Source organism: Lepisosteus platostomus, chromosome 23 (genome assembly GCF_059453375.1).
Source record: "Lepisosteus platostomus isolate fLepPlt1 chromosome 23, fLepPlt1.hap1, whole genome shotgun sequence".
NCBI classification, from domain to species: domain Eukaryota; kingdom Metazoa; phylum Chordata; class Actinopteri; order Semionotiformes; family Lepisosteidae; genus Lepisosteus; species Lepisosteus platostomus.
The window spans coordinates 11,673,962-11,690,085 of NC_142633.1; the positions used below are offsets into that span (position 1 = coordinate 11,673,962).

The 16,124-nt window shown below is 41.8% G+C and overlaps 1 protein-coding gene across 4 annotated transcripts in view; it reads right to left on the reverse strand.

Annotated features, from left to right (window-relative positions):
• Nucleotides 1-16,124, reverse strand: part of pax7a (paired box 7a) — an 84,844-nt gene that overhangs the window by 25,691 nt on the left and 43,029 nt on the right. For all 4 annotated transcript variants that reach the window (XM_088616888.1, XM_088616886.1, XM_088616887.1 and 1 more), the window contains exons 6-7: nt 4,131-4,296; nt 3,014-3,210 (exon numbers count right to left, since the gene is read on the reverse strand). In XM_088616888.1, the coding sequence (XP_088473014.1) occupies nt 3,014-3,210; nt 4,131-4,296 (363 nt within the window). The remainder of the gene's footprint in view (nt 1-3,013; nt 3,211-4,130; nt 4,297-16,124) is intronic.

Below are 16,124 nucleotides of genomic sequence, written 5' to 3' on the forward strand. Positions count from 1 at the left end.
TTGCCATCAGAATATGGAATGGTCCCTTATCAGTGTGAGGCTGTGCGATTGGACTGGGCCGGGTGGTACCTGCTGAGCCTCCCATGCTACTGAATGGCTCAGCAGGAGCGGTGGCACTGTGGCTCAGGATCCGCGCCTGTGGCTGCAAGGTTGCCGGTTCAAATCCCGCAGCCGGCAGAGGAATCCTACTCTGTTGGGCCCCTGAGCAAGGCCCTTAACCCCAACTGCTCCAGGGGCGCTGTATAAATGGCTGACCCTGTGCTCTGACCCCAAGCTTCTCTCCCTGTCTGTGTGTCCCATGGAGAGCAAGTTGGGGTATGCGAAAAGACGAATACCAAATACAAGAAATTGTATATGGCTAATAAAGTGATCTTATCTTATCCAGCAGGTACCACCCTACACCCATTCCACAGTCTGATCATTGGGTGATCGGGCGCAGATGGGGCTGGCACATGCTGGGGTTGAGCCATGAGCTGCCAGAGCCTTTGCTGCTCTGGTCTTCTACCCCACTGCCAGCCTGCGCAGTCTGGGGAAAGTGTACCTCCGGCACTGCATCTCTACCTTAACACATCACTCTCAAGTAAAGTAAGGGAATTGCTTTCACTTCTCTCCAATTACTATTGAATCCACACCCCTTCCTCCTTACTTCTGTGTGTAATGGTGATGCAGGAGGCCGATATATCATTGTGTACTATTTGTATTCTATATTAAGGAAGGCAGTCCTTCATAAATTCATACACAATATTTCTTTAAAAGCCTTGTTTTTTCCCCTTATGTGATTTTCCTCCATTGCAAACTGCAGCATTGTTGCTTTTAAAAATTTGAATTTAATTTACATTTTGCCACATGTCCATTTATATTGGTTTGTTAAATTGCAGAAATAAACCACTTATTTCGATCAGACTTTTTACTTCTGACACACAAATACGACAATTCACCAACAACAGAAATGAGGCATTCATCTAAGAATCTATGAGGTCTCTTTAAAAAAATTATCCTTTTGTTGTCTACATGGTGGCCTGATAAACCATCATATAAAACCGGAAAGGTTTTTTTTAGCACGCATAGGATGTACAGAGAGAGCTATTTTTACAGCAGGCATTAAATACTCACATTAATAAAAAAAGCCATCCATGTTCCTGATATTTATGCAGGTTTGCACGGAGAGCATTAGTACTTAAAGCCCTTCCACTATGATTAACAATCAAACATGCTGTGAAATGCCTGTGTTATCCCCCCAACTCTCAAGTACAAGAGAAAATCTCTTTTTTGTAATCAAATCCTTAATTCTTTCTTCTCTCGAGAAAAAGAGAGAGTAATACCAGAATGTTTCCAATCTGCTTTGAGAAATATTTGGAAAAAAAAGGCTCCCAATAAAATACGTGTGAACGAGGGGGTAATTGCGGACAAATGCAGCATTGAAATTCATTTTCAACTCTTTACACACCATTTCAATCTTATTTTCTGCTTGTTAGCTAGATCTTGTTGCTTAGGGTGGGCAGGACTGCCCAGTATCGGTGGGTAATTGCATATAATTTACTCTTCACCAGTGATTTGCATCAATACCAGTCATTTTTTATTCAGTGGTATTTAAGAATCAACCCCTACCAGAAAGTCTAATTTTGAATGCTTATTATTCAAGGTGCCCAGAAAGCATAACATGTGGAATCCCCTCTTTGCTCAAACACACAGACACGAAGAAACAGACTCAGCAATTGCATTTTTTTACAACAGAAAAGAACTGCTCGGCGATATACGAATCTAATGCCTCCCGTTGATTTATACTCCAAATAGGACACCAAGACATCAAATTATATTCATTTTTCTCTGCTATTTCTTTTCAGGAAAGAGGGACAGGGAGCTTGGAGGGATGCACTTCATGTCTAAATCGGCTGTACCTGCACTGGAAAGTCACCTTGCTGAAGGTGGCCATGAAGTTATAGGATTTAGAGCCCTCAGTTATTGTACTGAAAATTCATCAGGGTCCAGAATCCAACTTCATTACAGTCTCTGTGGACAGAACAGTTGTGAAGACTGATGTTTAATGGTGCTGAACGGCTACCTTCAGTAACTAAAACATTACCAGAAAGAAGTGCTTGTTTGCTGCCTATGTTATTTTAGAAGACATACAGTAGTTGACACTGTACAGCAGGGTTTGCACACTGACTCTGGAATTCTCCTCTATTTAACAGAAGGATCTCACCATAATCTGAGGGAATTTAGATCTACAGCTTTTTCAAAAGCCTCCAATGCAACACAATGACTCCCAGACACCCAATGTCAAGTGGAACTGTATCTACAGACATTTTTGCAATATTGCTCATGACAAAATATTGTATCCTGCTTTGGTTTCCTACAGGGTTTTTACATGCCTTATTTAGCATTTTGACATTCAAATATTTAAATTTTTGTCTTAGTTTGATCCATTTTACGTTTAGCATTGGCAAGAACTATGTATGATTTTGTAAAAGTAACATAAGGATTCCTTTTCGTTTGCTTCATCCTACTTCTGATAGTTAAGGTTGATTTGTGCAAAATCAAATTATTTTATCAGCCATCCAATGAAACAAGAAATGTAGAAATATATACAATGAAGGCTGAAGTGCCTTCTTCGTAATAGTTTTAATGGAACAGATTCTAAAGGGAGACTTCAGTTACAGAACTTGGTCACTGAGTGTCACTGTGCCACACAAAGAATCCTTAGGACTAAGGACTGGGGACACCAGGAGCCTGTCTTCAAAGTGTAGGGCTCACTCTGGACCAGATGCTAGCTCATTGCAGGGTACACACAGAGGCAATGGAAAGACACACATTAACCTCGCCAGTATGTCTTCGGAAGACGGGTTCTAACTGGAGCACACGACAAAAACCCCTGCAGAGCCCTACACAGAAGGCATCAAAAGACCATCCTAGGACACTCAAGTGGTGTTGAAAACACAGATTTAGCAGGGGAGAAGAAGGGCATTCAGCCACCCAGCTCTTTTTGCGCCCATACCGGCCACCCCTCACTGACCTGTGGAGAAAGCCCGTTGCTGACTGGGTTCATGTGGTTACTGGACGCTGACGGGCTCATGAAGGTGTCCGAGTAGCTGGAGAAGCTGTGGCGGTTGGACGAGAGGCCGTAGGCGGAGCTGCTGTCGGCCGTGAGCCCGCCCTGGTGCATGGTGGAGGGGGGGAGAGGCTGGGGCCGGTGAACTGTGCTGCTGCCATCTGTAGGAACACGCCGGGCGTTAGTGTGACTACGAGCACGGCAGACAGCGCTGAGAGCGCTGAGCTCCCGCACACTTCTCACAGGCCCTAGGAACCTCTGGGGATTTAGATTGAAAAAGATTTTATTCATGGAAAGTTGACCAGAACGAGAAACAAGAACGTCCCCCACCATCGCCACGAGCTTGAGTGGCACCTCCTACCACGTTTTCAACAGAAGTCCTGAACAATAATCCACTATGATAGAAACACCCTCCAATCAGGATTTGGCTGCGTAGGCAGCAGAACTCCAATTACAATTAAAATGAAAGAACAAGAAGAGCAGAGATATGATCAACAATGAGTGAAGGGAAAGGCCACATTCAGGCCTCACTGGTCCTAAACACATGGGAAACCATTAGTTCTTTAAGGACTATTGACACATGCTATTTCATTGATATACATTAAATTCACTCTTTAGATAGACACAAAATTCAATGTCCATTCAATTTCTTTGTTAAATAACATAGTGAATAGATGGCAGTTGCCATCTTTCTTCATGAAACACAAAATTGTGCAGCGCTACTACTGCATACAATTCGCACTCGTTAACCGGATGTAAACCACTGTGAAAATATCTCTACATTTCAATTAGTCACTCAGTTATAGGAGTGTCCTGAGGGAATGTGTGAAATATTCTCAAACAAAAGGGCTTTTTGTATTATATCAGAATTCTATTTGCAGACCGGACGTAGCTTTTCATACGGGACGAGGGAAGATACCATTCCCTTTTAGTGTGCATAGAAGTAGACGTTGTCACTCAATGATCTGTTTACTTCATTGCCAGACACAAGCACAAGAAGAATCCAGGAACATTCCTGATATTGGTTCTTTACTTACAGGAAGACACTAGACACACGTGATAGCGACAGAAGATGGCCTACCCTGTGATATTGTGGTGGTGGGATAGGTAGACTCAGGAAGTTGATACGTTGGCAGAGTGGGCATTCCAGTGGGCGGGAACCCGCCAGGTAACAGGTGATTGAACGCAGCCAGCTGATTGGCTCCTGCTTGCTTGCGCCACCTGGCTCGTCGGTTGCTGAACCACACCTGGAGACAGAAAACAAACATGACCCTCAGCTATACTGTCCACCCCCAAGAAAACCAAACAGACATGAAAAATAATGAGTCGTCTTGAGCCGTTAAACCCTAAACGTGAGTTTCTAAAAATTCTAAAAGCATAATGAACAGGATAACAATGATCAAGATGTGTTTTTAGTTTTCTTCTAGCCTTAAAACAGTTTTTTTTCTTCTTCTCTATTATCCATGCAGCCATCTGCAATCAATCTCTCTCTCACTTTGAGTGGGCTGTTAAAATGCCTAATCCCTCCTGAAAACTGCAAGTTAACACAGTGGCCAAAGATGGTTGTTCTTCTTAAGAGGCTGCAGCTCTGTGATCTGTGTAAACAGTGTCCCTTAATCCTCAGTCAGAAAGGAAAAGTAATTAAAAGGTCAGAGATAGACAAGACCTCTTGGTCCAGACATCTCAAGTATGTTTGTGAACCTGTTGTACACTTTGTAAGAAGGGATGTAACCGGGGCAGGGGCTGAGGGATGGGTGCTGTGGTGTTTGTACCCTCTGTTTCTACTGCATCAGAGATCTTCATATATTTCACTGGTTATCTGAATTCAATTGGGGAATAACCTACTGCTGGTCACAGAGCAAACCTCTTCCAAAGCCGTGTGCTTTGAACACTCTTCATTGTAGGCCTACAAGTGGAGCAATCAATGCTCAAAGGACTAATTAAGAAACTGCACATATCGTCAAACTGAAACTGCACTGGAAGCATGGCATTCAGCTGTGACCACAGCTCGGGTTTCACACCCAAAGAAGGCTCCACAGCTGAAACGTTGTGCTTCTTTTCTTCTCTTTTCAGCATGGAATAAACCTTCACTTGTTCCTTTGCAGCCTACACATGCTGACGCAGCCACCTACTTGAGCTACTTATATCTATTGAAGTCTTTTCTTATTCAATACATTTTAAAACACATGACAGTGACTTTAATAAGACAGTATAGGCACCAGAAATGAACAGTGTGTTTGGTTTATACTTTACTTCAGTTGATGAAAAATGAGCAACCAAGCTGCTTAAAATTGATTTTGTGTGCCTTACAGTAATAATTACTTTCTAAAATTTAGAAATCTGAAATCTAACCAAACGTTCTTTGACAGAAAAGTACAAAATAAAACTGTCACTTTTACAGTTGACCCAAACCCTTTTTAATTTTTAAAAATAAAATTGACAATATAATTATTCTGTTTTTTATATAATGAATGTATTTTTCTGCTTAACATGAACATAATCTGTATTCACAACCTGCTTTATTTCACCAAAACCAGGCTGTGGCCTTCAGCTTGCAAAAGGTTGAGAGACATTGATCTGTGCCTCGGAGTGGCGCTTAGTCAGAGTTTAATACACTGTTACTGCAGTTAATCTACAGTTGTTTTTCAAATGGGCCGGCCATTGTGTGGGGGTATGATAAAGAGCAACAATAGCCCTTCAATGGGCTGGGGTAAACAGTGAGCACAAAGGGTGGGCGTCCTTTTTAAACAGCTCTTCAAGAGCCATGCTTTCAGAGAGAGAACTGATCAAGAGTTAGCGCAGGCACTCGGGCCCACGCATACACACACACACAAGTGCGTGCACACACACACACATACGATACATAAATATTCGAGAGATTCTGATCGAGATGTTCTGCACAAAATTCAAAGAAGTGCAATCCTGGTTATTAATATCCTCTCATTTGAAGCTCCTGAGCATCTGAAATTTCCCAAGGCAGTGCATTCAGAGAACATGAAAAAAAAAATTTCTGTGAAGTGCATTCTGTTCTAACTCTTTAAATAAACTTTCTCAAATAAATTGTGCACTGACCACAATTATATATATATATATTGCAATCAGTCAAGATAATTGATATGAATTTACACCACTCTCTTTTATGTATTTGTGTATGATATTTAAGAAACCATCTCAATGTCTGTATAATAACACAGAAGACAGGAGTCTTACCCACGATCAAATCCCAACAGGTCTACAATTTGCTCTGTTTTTTTCCCAAAAAGATTTGGTGCCTTTCTGATTTGTCGTGTGTCTCTTCCCCCACCACTCCTGCTCCCTCTCCCCAGGAGGAAGTGTCAGTTATTGGGATGTCTGGGAGAATGATGGCAGGTTTGTGTGAGAGGAGGACTTCGTCGAAGTGTGGAGATCTCCAGCTGGGCACAGACAAACAGCAGCCCAGCCCAGAGGCATTTTTCTGCTGCTGCATCAGAGTAAACTGCTCTTCCTTCCACTCCACACAGACAGAGAGCTTTCCTTGGCCAGCCCAGTGGGACCCCTCACCTCTGAACTCTGAACCCCACCCCCAGCCCCACCCCTCCTTTATTGTCAGACCCATTTCCTTCCCTTCCTCAGCGCAGAAAGAAAGAAAAGGCAGAAAGAAAATGAAAAAAAACAGAAACAAAATGCTGCAGGCACAAGTTGCCCTCTTCAACTCCACGGGAAACTAATTGTTTGGATTGCTGGTGTTCCACTGCAGCAAAAGAGCACAAAACACAAAAAAACAAACCTACACACACTGAGAACTGCTGTGCTGAAACTAAGCTATGCTCCACATTTACACGAGGAACTCATAATCTTTTTGTGGAGTTTTAAGCCTCCTACAGTAACATAAAATTTACTCCAGTTTTCCAGTGCTGCACTAACAAAAAATCATCAGTATTTCCCTCCAGCTGTTAGGACAACTGAGAAAGGTTTTACTTCTGTAATGCCACCTTGCTTCAACAGTGACGTTTAGCATTCAACCTTTTACAAGAGCATATCAGTGACAGTTTTTTATTGCACAGAACTGACAGAGGCTTTTAAACAATGTGGTAATGTCTGAACAGACAGGCTTATAAAATACCCAAGGGCACTATGCAATCACAATTAAAAGTAGCCAGTTTGGGGCATAATGTTTATATATCCACACAGAATTGTTAACACTGTAGTCTTCAGAGACTAAAGGATAGAAACAGTTTGGTCCTGCCAAGTGTATGATGCATACTGGTCTATGTGTACAATATAACAAGCTTTCTGCTTTCTACACTGGAATATGTGATCCAAGTCTGGTTTGATGACACTGTCTCCATTGAGCACACATGTAATTTCCACAGCCTAGTTTAGTTCTCTCTCACAGGTTACTGCTCACTTCATCTTACAGTGCCTAGTACAGTTTATGCAAATCAAGTGAACAAAAACTAATTGATAAAAAAATAATTTTCCATCTATAAAGCGCCTGCTTTAGGAAGAGATGTTTTATTATTGTGGAGGTTAAATCACAGACAGACATTCTAGAAACCAAAGCCCTGCTTTGAGAACGCAGTTCCAGGCTCTAGTAAGTGAAGTTTGACACCTGACACCAAAACCAAAACCCCCCAAAAAAAGTTTACCACCTTTCAAAGATACAGGACATTGTAACAGGAATGGAACAAGAAACGGTACTTTGGAGAGATGGAGGGTGTTACAAATAAATAAAAGAATCACACAAAATAAGAGCTGGTGGTGCGTGTTCAATATTTCCGTGGAGCGGAGCGTACGAAATCAGAAAAGCTCAGGCAGCTGAGAGGAGATCCTAGGACAGTAACCTCCCTGAGCCTTCTTCTCTCATTTGTTATCAATCACACAGGCCTATCATTTTTTCTCTTTCTTTCCAGTTGGAAGACACCGGCTATATGTCTTCCTAGGATTACTGCTACAGCGCGGAGGGGGGAATGGCTGGGAGACAGACGATGAGGAGTAAAACCTGGATAACGTGATTGAATTTCACAGCAAAAAAGTAGAACATAACAGAGCCTGAGAGGCGTAAAAGAGACCGACATCAATCTCTCAGCTTCTTCATGGCCGGGCTCTGGGCTGGGGCTGCTGGGGGGGGGGGGTCTTGACCATCCTGACTGGGGAAGTCAGAGAGGGGCTCTGGACCCAGATGGTCCCTTCAGAGACATTGGAGATCTCTGAAACTGGATAATATAAGTAAGCGCTTTGAGTGGATTGTCCAGAAAAGCGCTATAAAGGTGTAAGGAATAATAAAAAAATAATAATTATTATTAACAATAATTCTTTACCTTAAATCAGTTTCAGAATTTGCATGTTTTGTTGGGAAAAGAGAAAAACGGAGCTTCCAGAATGAGACTTGAAGTTTTTAGGGAAAATGAAAATTACTCAAATAAACTGACTCCCAGATATTTCACAGAAAGGGGAGTGAAACTATTTTCAGAGCATACAGTCATGCCTCCTTTACATGAGCTAGATGCTCTCCAGTGACAGAAAACATCTCTTGTTTTGAATAAGTCCTACAAAGACTGAAAGATTTACTTTATTACGGAATGATTTTACAGTGTGCCCCACCGAATGAAATATTTTGTTAAAAAAGGTATACAAATTGCTCATTACAACAATTATTCTAAGAAACGGTGTCAGGGTTTGGATTCTCTCCTACAAAGGACTTCTTTCTTACATGATTGCACTCAATCTACTGCTGTCGGTTGAGACTGTAGGTTGCTGAGTTACAAGAATGGTATGTCTAACAGCAAATCTTATTTTAAAACTGTCAGAGTTTTGAAAAGTTTAAAACTAGTACTAGCAGCAGTTTTAAAGCTGTAAAATCCGACTTTTTTACAGGCTAGAAGAGACCACACTCTCTAGACTATGGTAGGGCATTAAGCTGGCTTTCATTGAAGGTTCCTGCACACAAAGATAGTGGCCACAAGTCGCCACAACTCAGCCCAGCTGGTGTGAGAACGATCCTCACTCATCATAACCAGGCAGCCAGCAAGCCAGTCTCTGTGTCGTCTGCCTGGCACTATGCTAATTAAAGTTGCTGGAAGTAAGAGTATTGGGTAGGATTAGCTAGATAAGCATCGGGAATAAAGAGAGACTAAAAGAAATTCATTTAAATTCTAATAATAAGACTCTCTGTAGGAACACTTGCACAAATGCATTGCAACTATTTCTTGTCTGCAATCTACATAAAATCCCATTTGTTCCATTATGGCCCTCAAAACACATGACTCCCAGGAGCAGCACAGCAAGGAAGGTTAGATGAGCTTTTGCACAGCATTTTTTTCTTTCCTTACAAAAGAGGTGCAGTGAGTTTCAAGCCTTTCCTCTGCGGTAAGATCACTAGTCACCAGCCTCATATTGCCACAGTCATTCTCCTCTGACCACAGAAACTACAGCTCTTGCCTGTATAAAGTTGCTGTTCATCCCAACACAGAATTGTTCCTCTCACAATTCAAACCAAAACCGCAACCAAATCAAAGCCACGCAATTCACGATCCAAAATTTTATATAACACTGGACAAATCCACTATCTCAGAGGCTTAGTTTGTGGAAAGGAAGCTTTTGTCATTTACACTGAGATGTTAAGATCACTGGATTTCAAGTGCAGCTAGATAAAGGTGAGCCAGCATCCTCTACCTATGAGGCAAATCTGCCCTTTATAAAGTCCTCTGGCATGCTCAGGAATTATCTACTTTCTGTTTGCACCTAAAACTAGCATTCACTGCCATATACTGTACAACGTGCAGATTGGTGTTTGATTCCAAGTAAGAATCCAAAAGCACGTCTTCACGGTCTAAAGGAAATCAAACAACCTTAAAACACACAAAAATAAAAGTTGTAACCTTTTAGCTTTTTTTACTGCATGTAGGGTATTTTTTTCTATAAGAGATAAACCAATTTCGTTCAGCTAAGGATCGTCTCAAGTCTTTAACAAAAATGGAACAGTTTTGAAGCTCCCACAGTGAAATCAGATTGTTTCTAGATTAAGAAACCTGTCTCTAATATCTGACAAAAACTGACATTTTTAAGCATCTGATAAAAGCAGACATTTAGGTTCTGAACAAAAATGGATTCAGTGCAGGCTCACTTAGGTCACTGCCCGAATGCAGTCATCATTTCTTATTGACAGCACAGCATGCAAAATGGACTCTGAAGTAGCATTTGTTTTTGTTCATGAAAAAAAAAACATCAAATGAGCAAATTAAAGCCTTTGTCTCAGACATTGTGCTTTTCCACATTTCACATTCAATAATTCCATTTGCGAATCATTTCAGGAATATGAGATGGAGGCTGGCACTTTAGAGGAGAGAGGTTTGTGAAACTGCCTTGATCCTTGTGGACAAAACATTTATGGTTTCCCTACGCATGCACGGATTTTATTCAAAAAGTGTTAAGAAATCAGTTGAGGATCAAACTCTGAGCTTGGCCAGTGGTTATCCTACAAGGGCTATTGGAATGCATCTATAATTAGGAAGCTGATGCATACCTGGTGCCCAGGTATGTGCTTTAGCAGATACATGCTACTGTTCATTCAGGCAGTTTATACAGCGGACGAGCAGAGATTAAATTGAAATTCAAGTTCTCATACCGATATCCCATACAAGCATTCATCGCATTGGCCATCACTGAGTTTCAAGAAAGCATTTCAAAGGAACGTGGAGCTCACCATGTCTGTGTAAGATATGTTTCATTATCCACAGGGAGGTATTAAGGGCAAGCACAAAGCTTCTGTTTTAAACATCTCAAATTTTTACAAATGTCTGAAAGCAAACTACAAGAATGACTCAGGAAATCCCATTCCCATTGTGCCACTCGCACTAGGAAGCTAGTGCAAGCCATTGATACTCAAATAGCTGAAAGCCCAACAGAAAAAACTTCTTGCCAAATTGATTTTTACGCTTCATAAAAGGCAATGCTTATAAGTTATTAGATTCGGCTAAATATAATAGTTACACGCAAAATGTTTATTGGTAATGAAACATAATCTATGTGACAGGCTCCGTAATTCAGCCCTCACTTCTGTGAAGATAGAGTTTCTCAAGACGTGGAAACAACAGACGCCTCTTAAAACTTCCACCAGGAATGAAAATCTAATTCACTTCAGCTGCAGCACTGATTTATTGCGTCGTTTTTTACATTCATTTAATATTACATTGCAACAGCCCTCTGCTTTCTCGTCCTACCTGAGTAACCTGTCAGGAAATATTAGGCAGATGACATAAAAGGAGCTTCAGAAAGGTCTATTGTCTTTTAAATCTGAGTGGATTATGCAATTGCTCTTCCCCTTTTCTGGCAGTGGCGACAGAGCTACCATCTGGCGCTGGAGCAGAGCAGTGTGGGGTGGGGGGGGTGGAGTGGGGAAGACAGGTAGCCACAGACACTCTTACCCCCTGTCAAGGGGTCTGGAACTAATCATCTCAGCAGTTAGAAAGATATGGATCAGCTCCCACAATTTGTCAGACAGGGCAGTGAAACAGTGGCTTGGCAAGAAGTGGGGGGGGTGCGTTTATTTGGGTAATTAGAGGGTACTGATGGCTGATGAAGACGGATTGGATGTTTGCCTTTACTTTTTTTTTTTACTTTGACAAAAATAAAACTCAGCGCACGCCCGCGGAGGAGAGTAAGGGGAGTTGAAAAAGTCAGCTCGAGGAGCTCGGAGCAGTGCGAGCCGGCTCTAGAGCTGATGAGCTGTACCCACGTTAGCCTGACGAGCTGTTCATCAGAATCGCAGACAAGCAGACAAGGCAGTGCAGTTCCTCCACTCCAGAGCTTGGGCACTGAAATGACTGCACCATCATGAGGAAATCCTGAAGAATTGGGTTCAACTGATTTGCCATTTTCGAACTGGAGTCTCATGTTTCAACAAATCTAGTTGCATTACCTTAGGAAACTACTAGAAATGGGAAAAAAAGAACCGAGTCAAGGTGAAAAAAAAACTCTTATCTTTCAGAATTATGAAAACCCATAGTACTGTTTAATATAAATGCCTTAAAGATAAGCTGATTTTTCACAAATACTTAGATAAATTAAGTTATTCCAAATGAATCTGAGATCCTTCTGTAAATACTTTGTGAATTTTGTTTTATTAACTATACAATTGTTTTTCCATTTATTTTGTCCATTGGTAAGCATTTTACGCCTCTTTCTTTAATCTAAACTTGGCTCGCGATACTCTGACAGGCTGCAGTGTAAAAGCAAGACTGCAGGGCTGACTGGTCTGGGCCTCCTCAGGCCTGCATCACAGTGTACAGAGTCACCTGACGCTCCAGATGACTCTCCGCTGCCTCCATCCGCTCCATGGTGCAGAGACACCAGCCATTCCCAAACCTCCCCACTTTTTGTTGTATTGTTCTCTGTTCTTTTGCCCTTTCGCCTTTACAACTCCTTCTAATCTGTGTTATTAACAAGCAGGGCCTGCGTGAGACCACTCTGAAAGAAACACCACACTCTGTGCACTAGGCACAGCAGAGCTGGCAGTGGGGAACAAAGAGGCATCAGTACAGCACTACAGTTCCTCTGGAAGCACAGGGAGAGTGCTCTGGACTGGACTGGAAGACTTTTAACATAGCCGGCAAGATACACACACTTGCGCAAACCACTTGGTTTCTGTGGGGCAGGCTGCTAGTCTCCCTCTATCCTTTCCTTAACCCTGAAGCCTGCTCCGACAGCCCCTCTGCTGACATCTGGATGTTATGCCCATGCAGCTGCACAGGACAGAGTCAGGGCTCAGGCCAAAGGGTCTTTCAAATGTCAAGGAGGTCATGAGCTCTTCCTTTCACAAACGCATACTTCAGCCTCCTGATGTCTGCCTCCGAAGGCACTCAAACCAGCAAAAGCACACAAAAAAAATCTAATCAATCTCCAAGCATTTAAACATATGTCTTTGATGTCCCTCTTTGTGAGGTGTCATGAAAATGTACTGGGGCTGCCATTGGGAATAAACACAGCACGACTTTTCTGTTAGATTACTCTTACACAATCCCCTCTGCAATACTAATGCTAAAATTTGATTTAAGTGAAACTCCAGACTGCAATGTCCTTAAACCAGTTAACCAGATTTTATTAACACTAAAAGTAAATGGACCAGGGTCCAGGTGATGGATTAAATACGCAAGAGCAATAAATTAGGCTGCTGGTTCTTTCTGTCATCCTGGTACATTTTCCACACGTTGCCCTAAAGACGTTTCCTGATAGCAGGGGCTCAAAGCGACCACTCTGCCAGTGGAAAGGATGCCAGTCCCTGTGGATTAACACCACGTGGGACAAGTGGCAGAAGCACACATGACTCTTGGAAAAAGAAACGATTCTTCAATGGACTTTAAACTCCAATGCCCACCCCTCCCTTTAATGTCCTTCTCCCCCCCTGCAAGCAACATTGGAGACCGATGGCCACTATTTACTTTGTTTAACTGGAGTCATTTTCCTAGAGTGACCTTTTCAGAAAATTAAGTTTGAGATGACCTTTTGGGATTTTCAAAGCATTTCAGAATTAGATTATAAGGAAAATTGCATTAACAAATTATATCCATGACTCAAATACCTCAGGTTTTCACATGACATAATTTAGCTCTATTATTTAAAAAGAAGTGTCCCTTTTGCTTTGAGCCTTGTTTTTTTTAATGTTTGCACTTTTCTAATTTACATCAGTTGCCATAAATACACAAAAGAGTCAAATGCCCCAAGGGTTTCTTTCAAAGACTGAGGCTTTCATTGACCTACAAACATGGCAGATAGCTTGACAGGGCCTGCAATCTTGCCAAGAACAGTAGATTTTTCTCCCAGACAGGCGCATAGATTCATCTTGACCAATTGCTTTGGGTATTGCTGTTTTTTTTTCTCCTGCTGACTGACTGGCATTCAAGAGCCATGTCATGCGCCAGTAAGAGTCTCAAGGGAATTCATTCCCAGTTATGCAGTTCTGAAGGTCTCGTGGGCTTCTAGTTACACAGGTGTACATCTTTTCATATAAAACCTCCACTACTCCTTTTAAAACACAGTCTCAAATTGGTCTAGCTGCTACCATTACACTTTCTCAATACGAAACAATAGTACTCAGCAATAGTACCCGAATTACATTCTGCAAGCCTTACTAAACTGTTCAGTTCTCATGTTTGATATGTTGTGTCAAACAAATGACAGCAATCTGGGTGTCCTTGTAGCAGAAGTCTTCTTTATTACATATGCATATGGGAGCCTAGCTCTTGCAGACCAGACTCAAAGAACTATTACAAAGAGTGGTCTTTTTATACAGTAAGGTCTGTAAAACTTGTCCATAAAAGGGATTTGACATTGGCTGTGCATGTGCAGAGCAATCAAGCAAGTTCCCCATTGTTTTTGTAACCCTGCCAGGAACATATGGCAGTCATGCCTTGCAACATAACATAAGTTGACAATACAGCATAAATAGACAAGAGCAGAACTACATACTTTCACAACCGTTAGAGTGGAAAGTTACAAGTGGTTAAAATATAAAAGACTTAAACCTGAATTAAGAATAATTCCCTCAGATAGATGATGATGTTTCGGTGCTGAATCGACAAACAGGACCACATCTAAGACAATTCATTTTTCTAAAGCGAACTCATGTCCAGTTTTTGATACGGGATAATGAAATAGATCTTTACAGCATATATAAAGCTTTTAATATCAGCCATTCGGTATGAGGGAAAAAAACATTTAGATATCTGTCTCCTTCAGCTCTATAAGATACACAGGCATATGTGGAAGCCATTATTCCAATGCAACCGTTCTTCGAGTATTCTGGAGTCACCAGAACGCACAGATTGAGTGGGAGGAAGGGCAAGAGGGAAAGAGCACTGCTCAGGCCTTTTTATGAGCTCTTGATTGATTAATGTTGGTGCTGGAGCAGGGGGTCCCAGGGGAGGGTGAGAGATACTCTCTGATATGCAGAAAATTTTACAAGGAGCGGCAGGCTTGAAAGTTGTGGGAAGAAGAGATCCCAGCCAAGAGTTTAAATGAGAAATCCATCAGGAATGCACTTCTTCTTCTTTTTTTTTTCTTCCCGAGAACAGCTGTTGCTATAACTCTACTGTATTTTCCTTCAGTGTTACATAAAACTCCATGGCAGAGGAGCTGTCAAAACTGTCTTGGAGAGACTTAGGTGTGAAAAAAAAGATTCAGGGATTACTTAGAACAGCTGAGGTCTTACAAGAGCCCTACACTCCCTGCAGTGTGAATAAAAGTGTTAAATAAATCTGGAACAAGAGGAATTAAAAAAGCAGATCTTCTGTAGTTTCTGTTGTGGAAGGGGCTGGTTACCTCAACTTTACAGCAAGTGTCATTCAGAAACAAATCTTGCACGTGTTATGTGATCTTTGCAGATCGACACCCCAGTGTGAGAGACAAGACATGTCAAAGCTGATCCCTTTAAAACTCAAGGTCTTACAAGCACAGATGGACAAGGCAAGTATGATAACTATTCCATGATATAAAAGATGTGAATGATTTTGACCTTCAGAGAGTCTTTTACAATGTGTGCACATGGATTTTGAAAGGCAAAACAGAAAAGTCTACATTCCATAACTGGATTAACAAAGACATGGAGATACAGGTCTTCTCATTACAGGTCTATCTCTTGAAGAAACATCCACAGTAACAGCTCTCACAAGGACCTTTCAATTCCAGGGAAGTTAAGCCCTGGAACTGACAGAAAGTCAGCCAATATGGTGACAAGTATTTCTCTCCATGTTAACAATAAAGAAAGCTAAAGCCTGAGCCTTTTATCCCAATAGGTAGCCTGCGTTTTCCTACATTTATGGGAGTTTGGAGTGCTACAAACTGATCAGTGTTTTGAGCCTAGAGGGGAGATGTGCCAAAGTAAGATGGACAGGGAAAATGCAAAGAACATATGGCTGTACGCGTCTTGGAAGATTCCCAGAACTTTACCATACCCTGGATTTGACAGGCAATTCGAGGGAACCCCTTCGTATGGCCTCGTCATTTCAAACTCAGGAGCGGATGTTCTCAAGCAGGAGGAAGTGGTTTTACTCTGAACACGGCCTGTGCCTTGGGATGGGAAGTGGTACCCTGTCTGGAC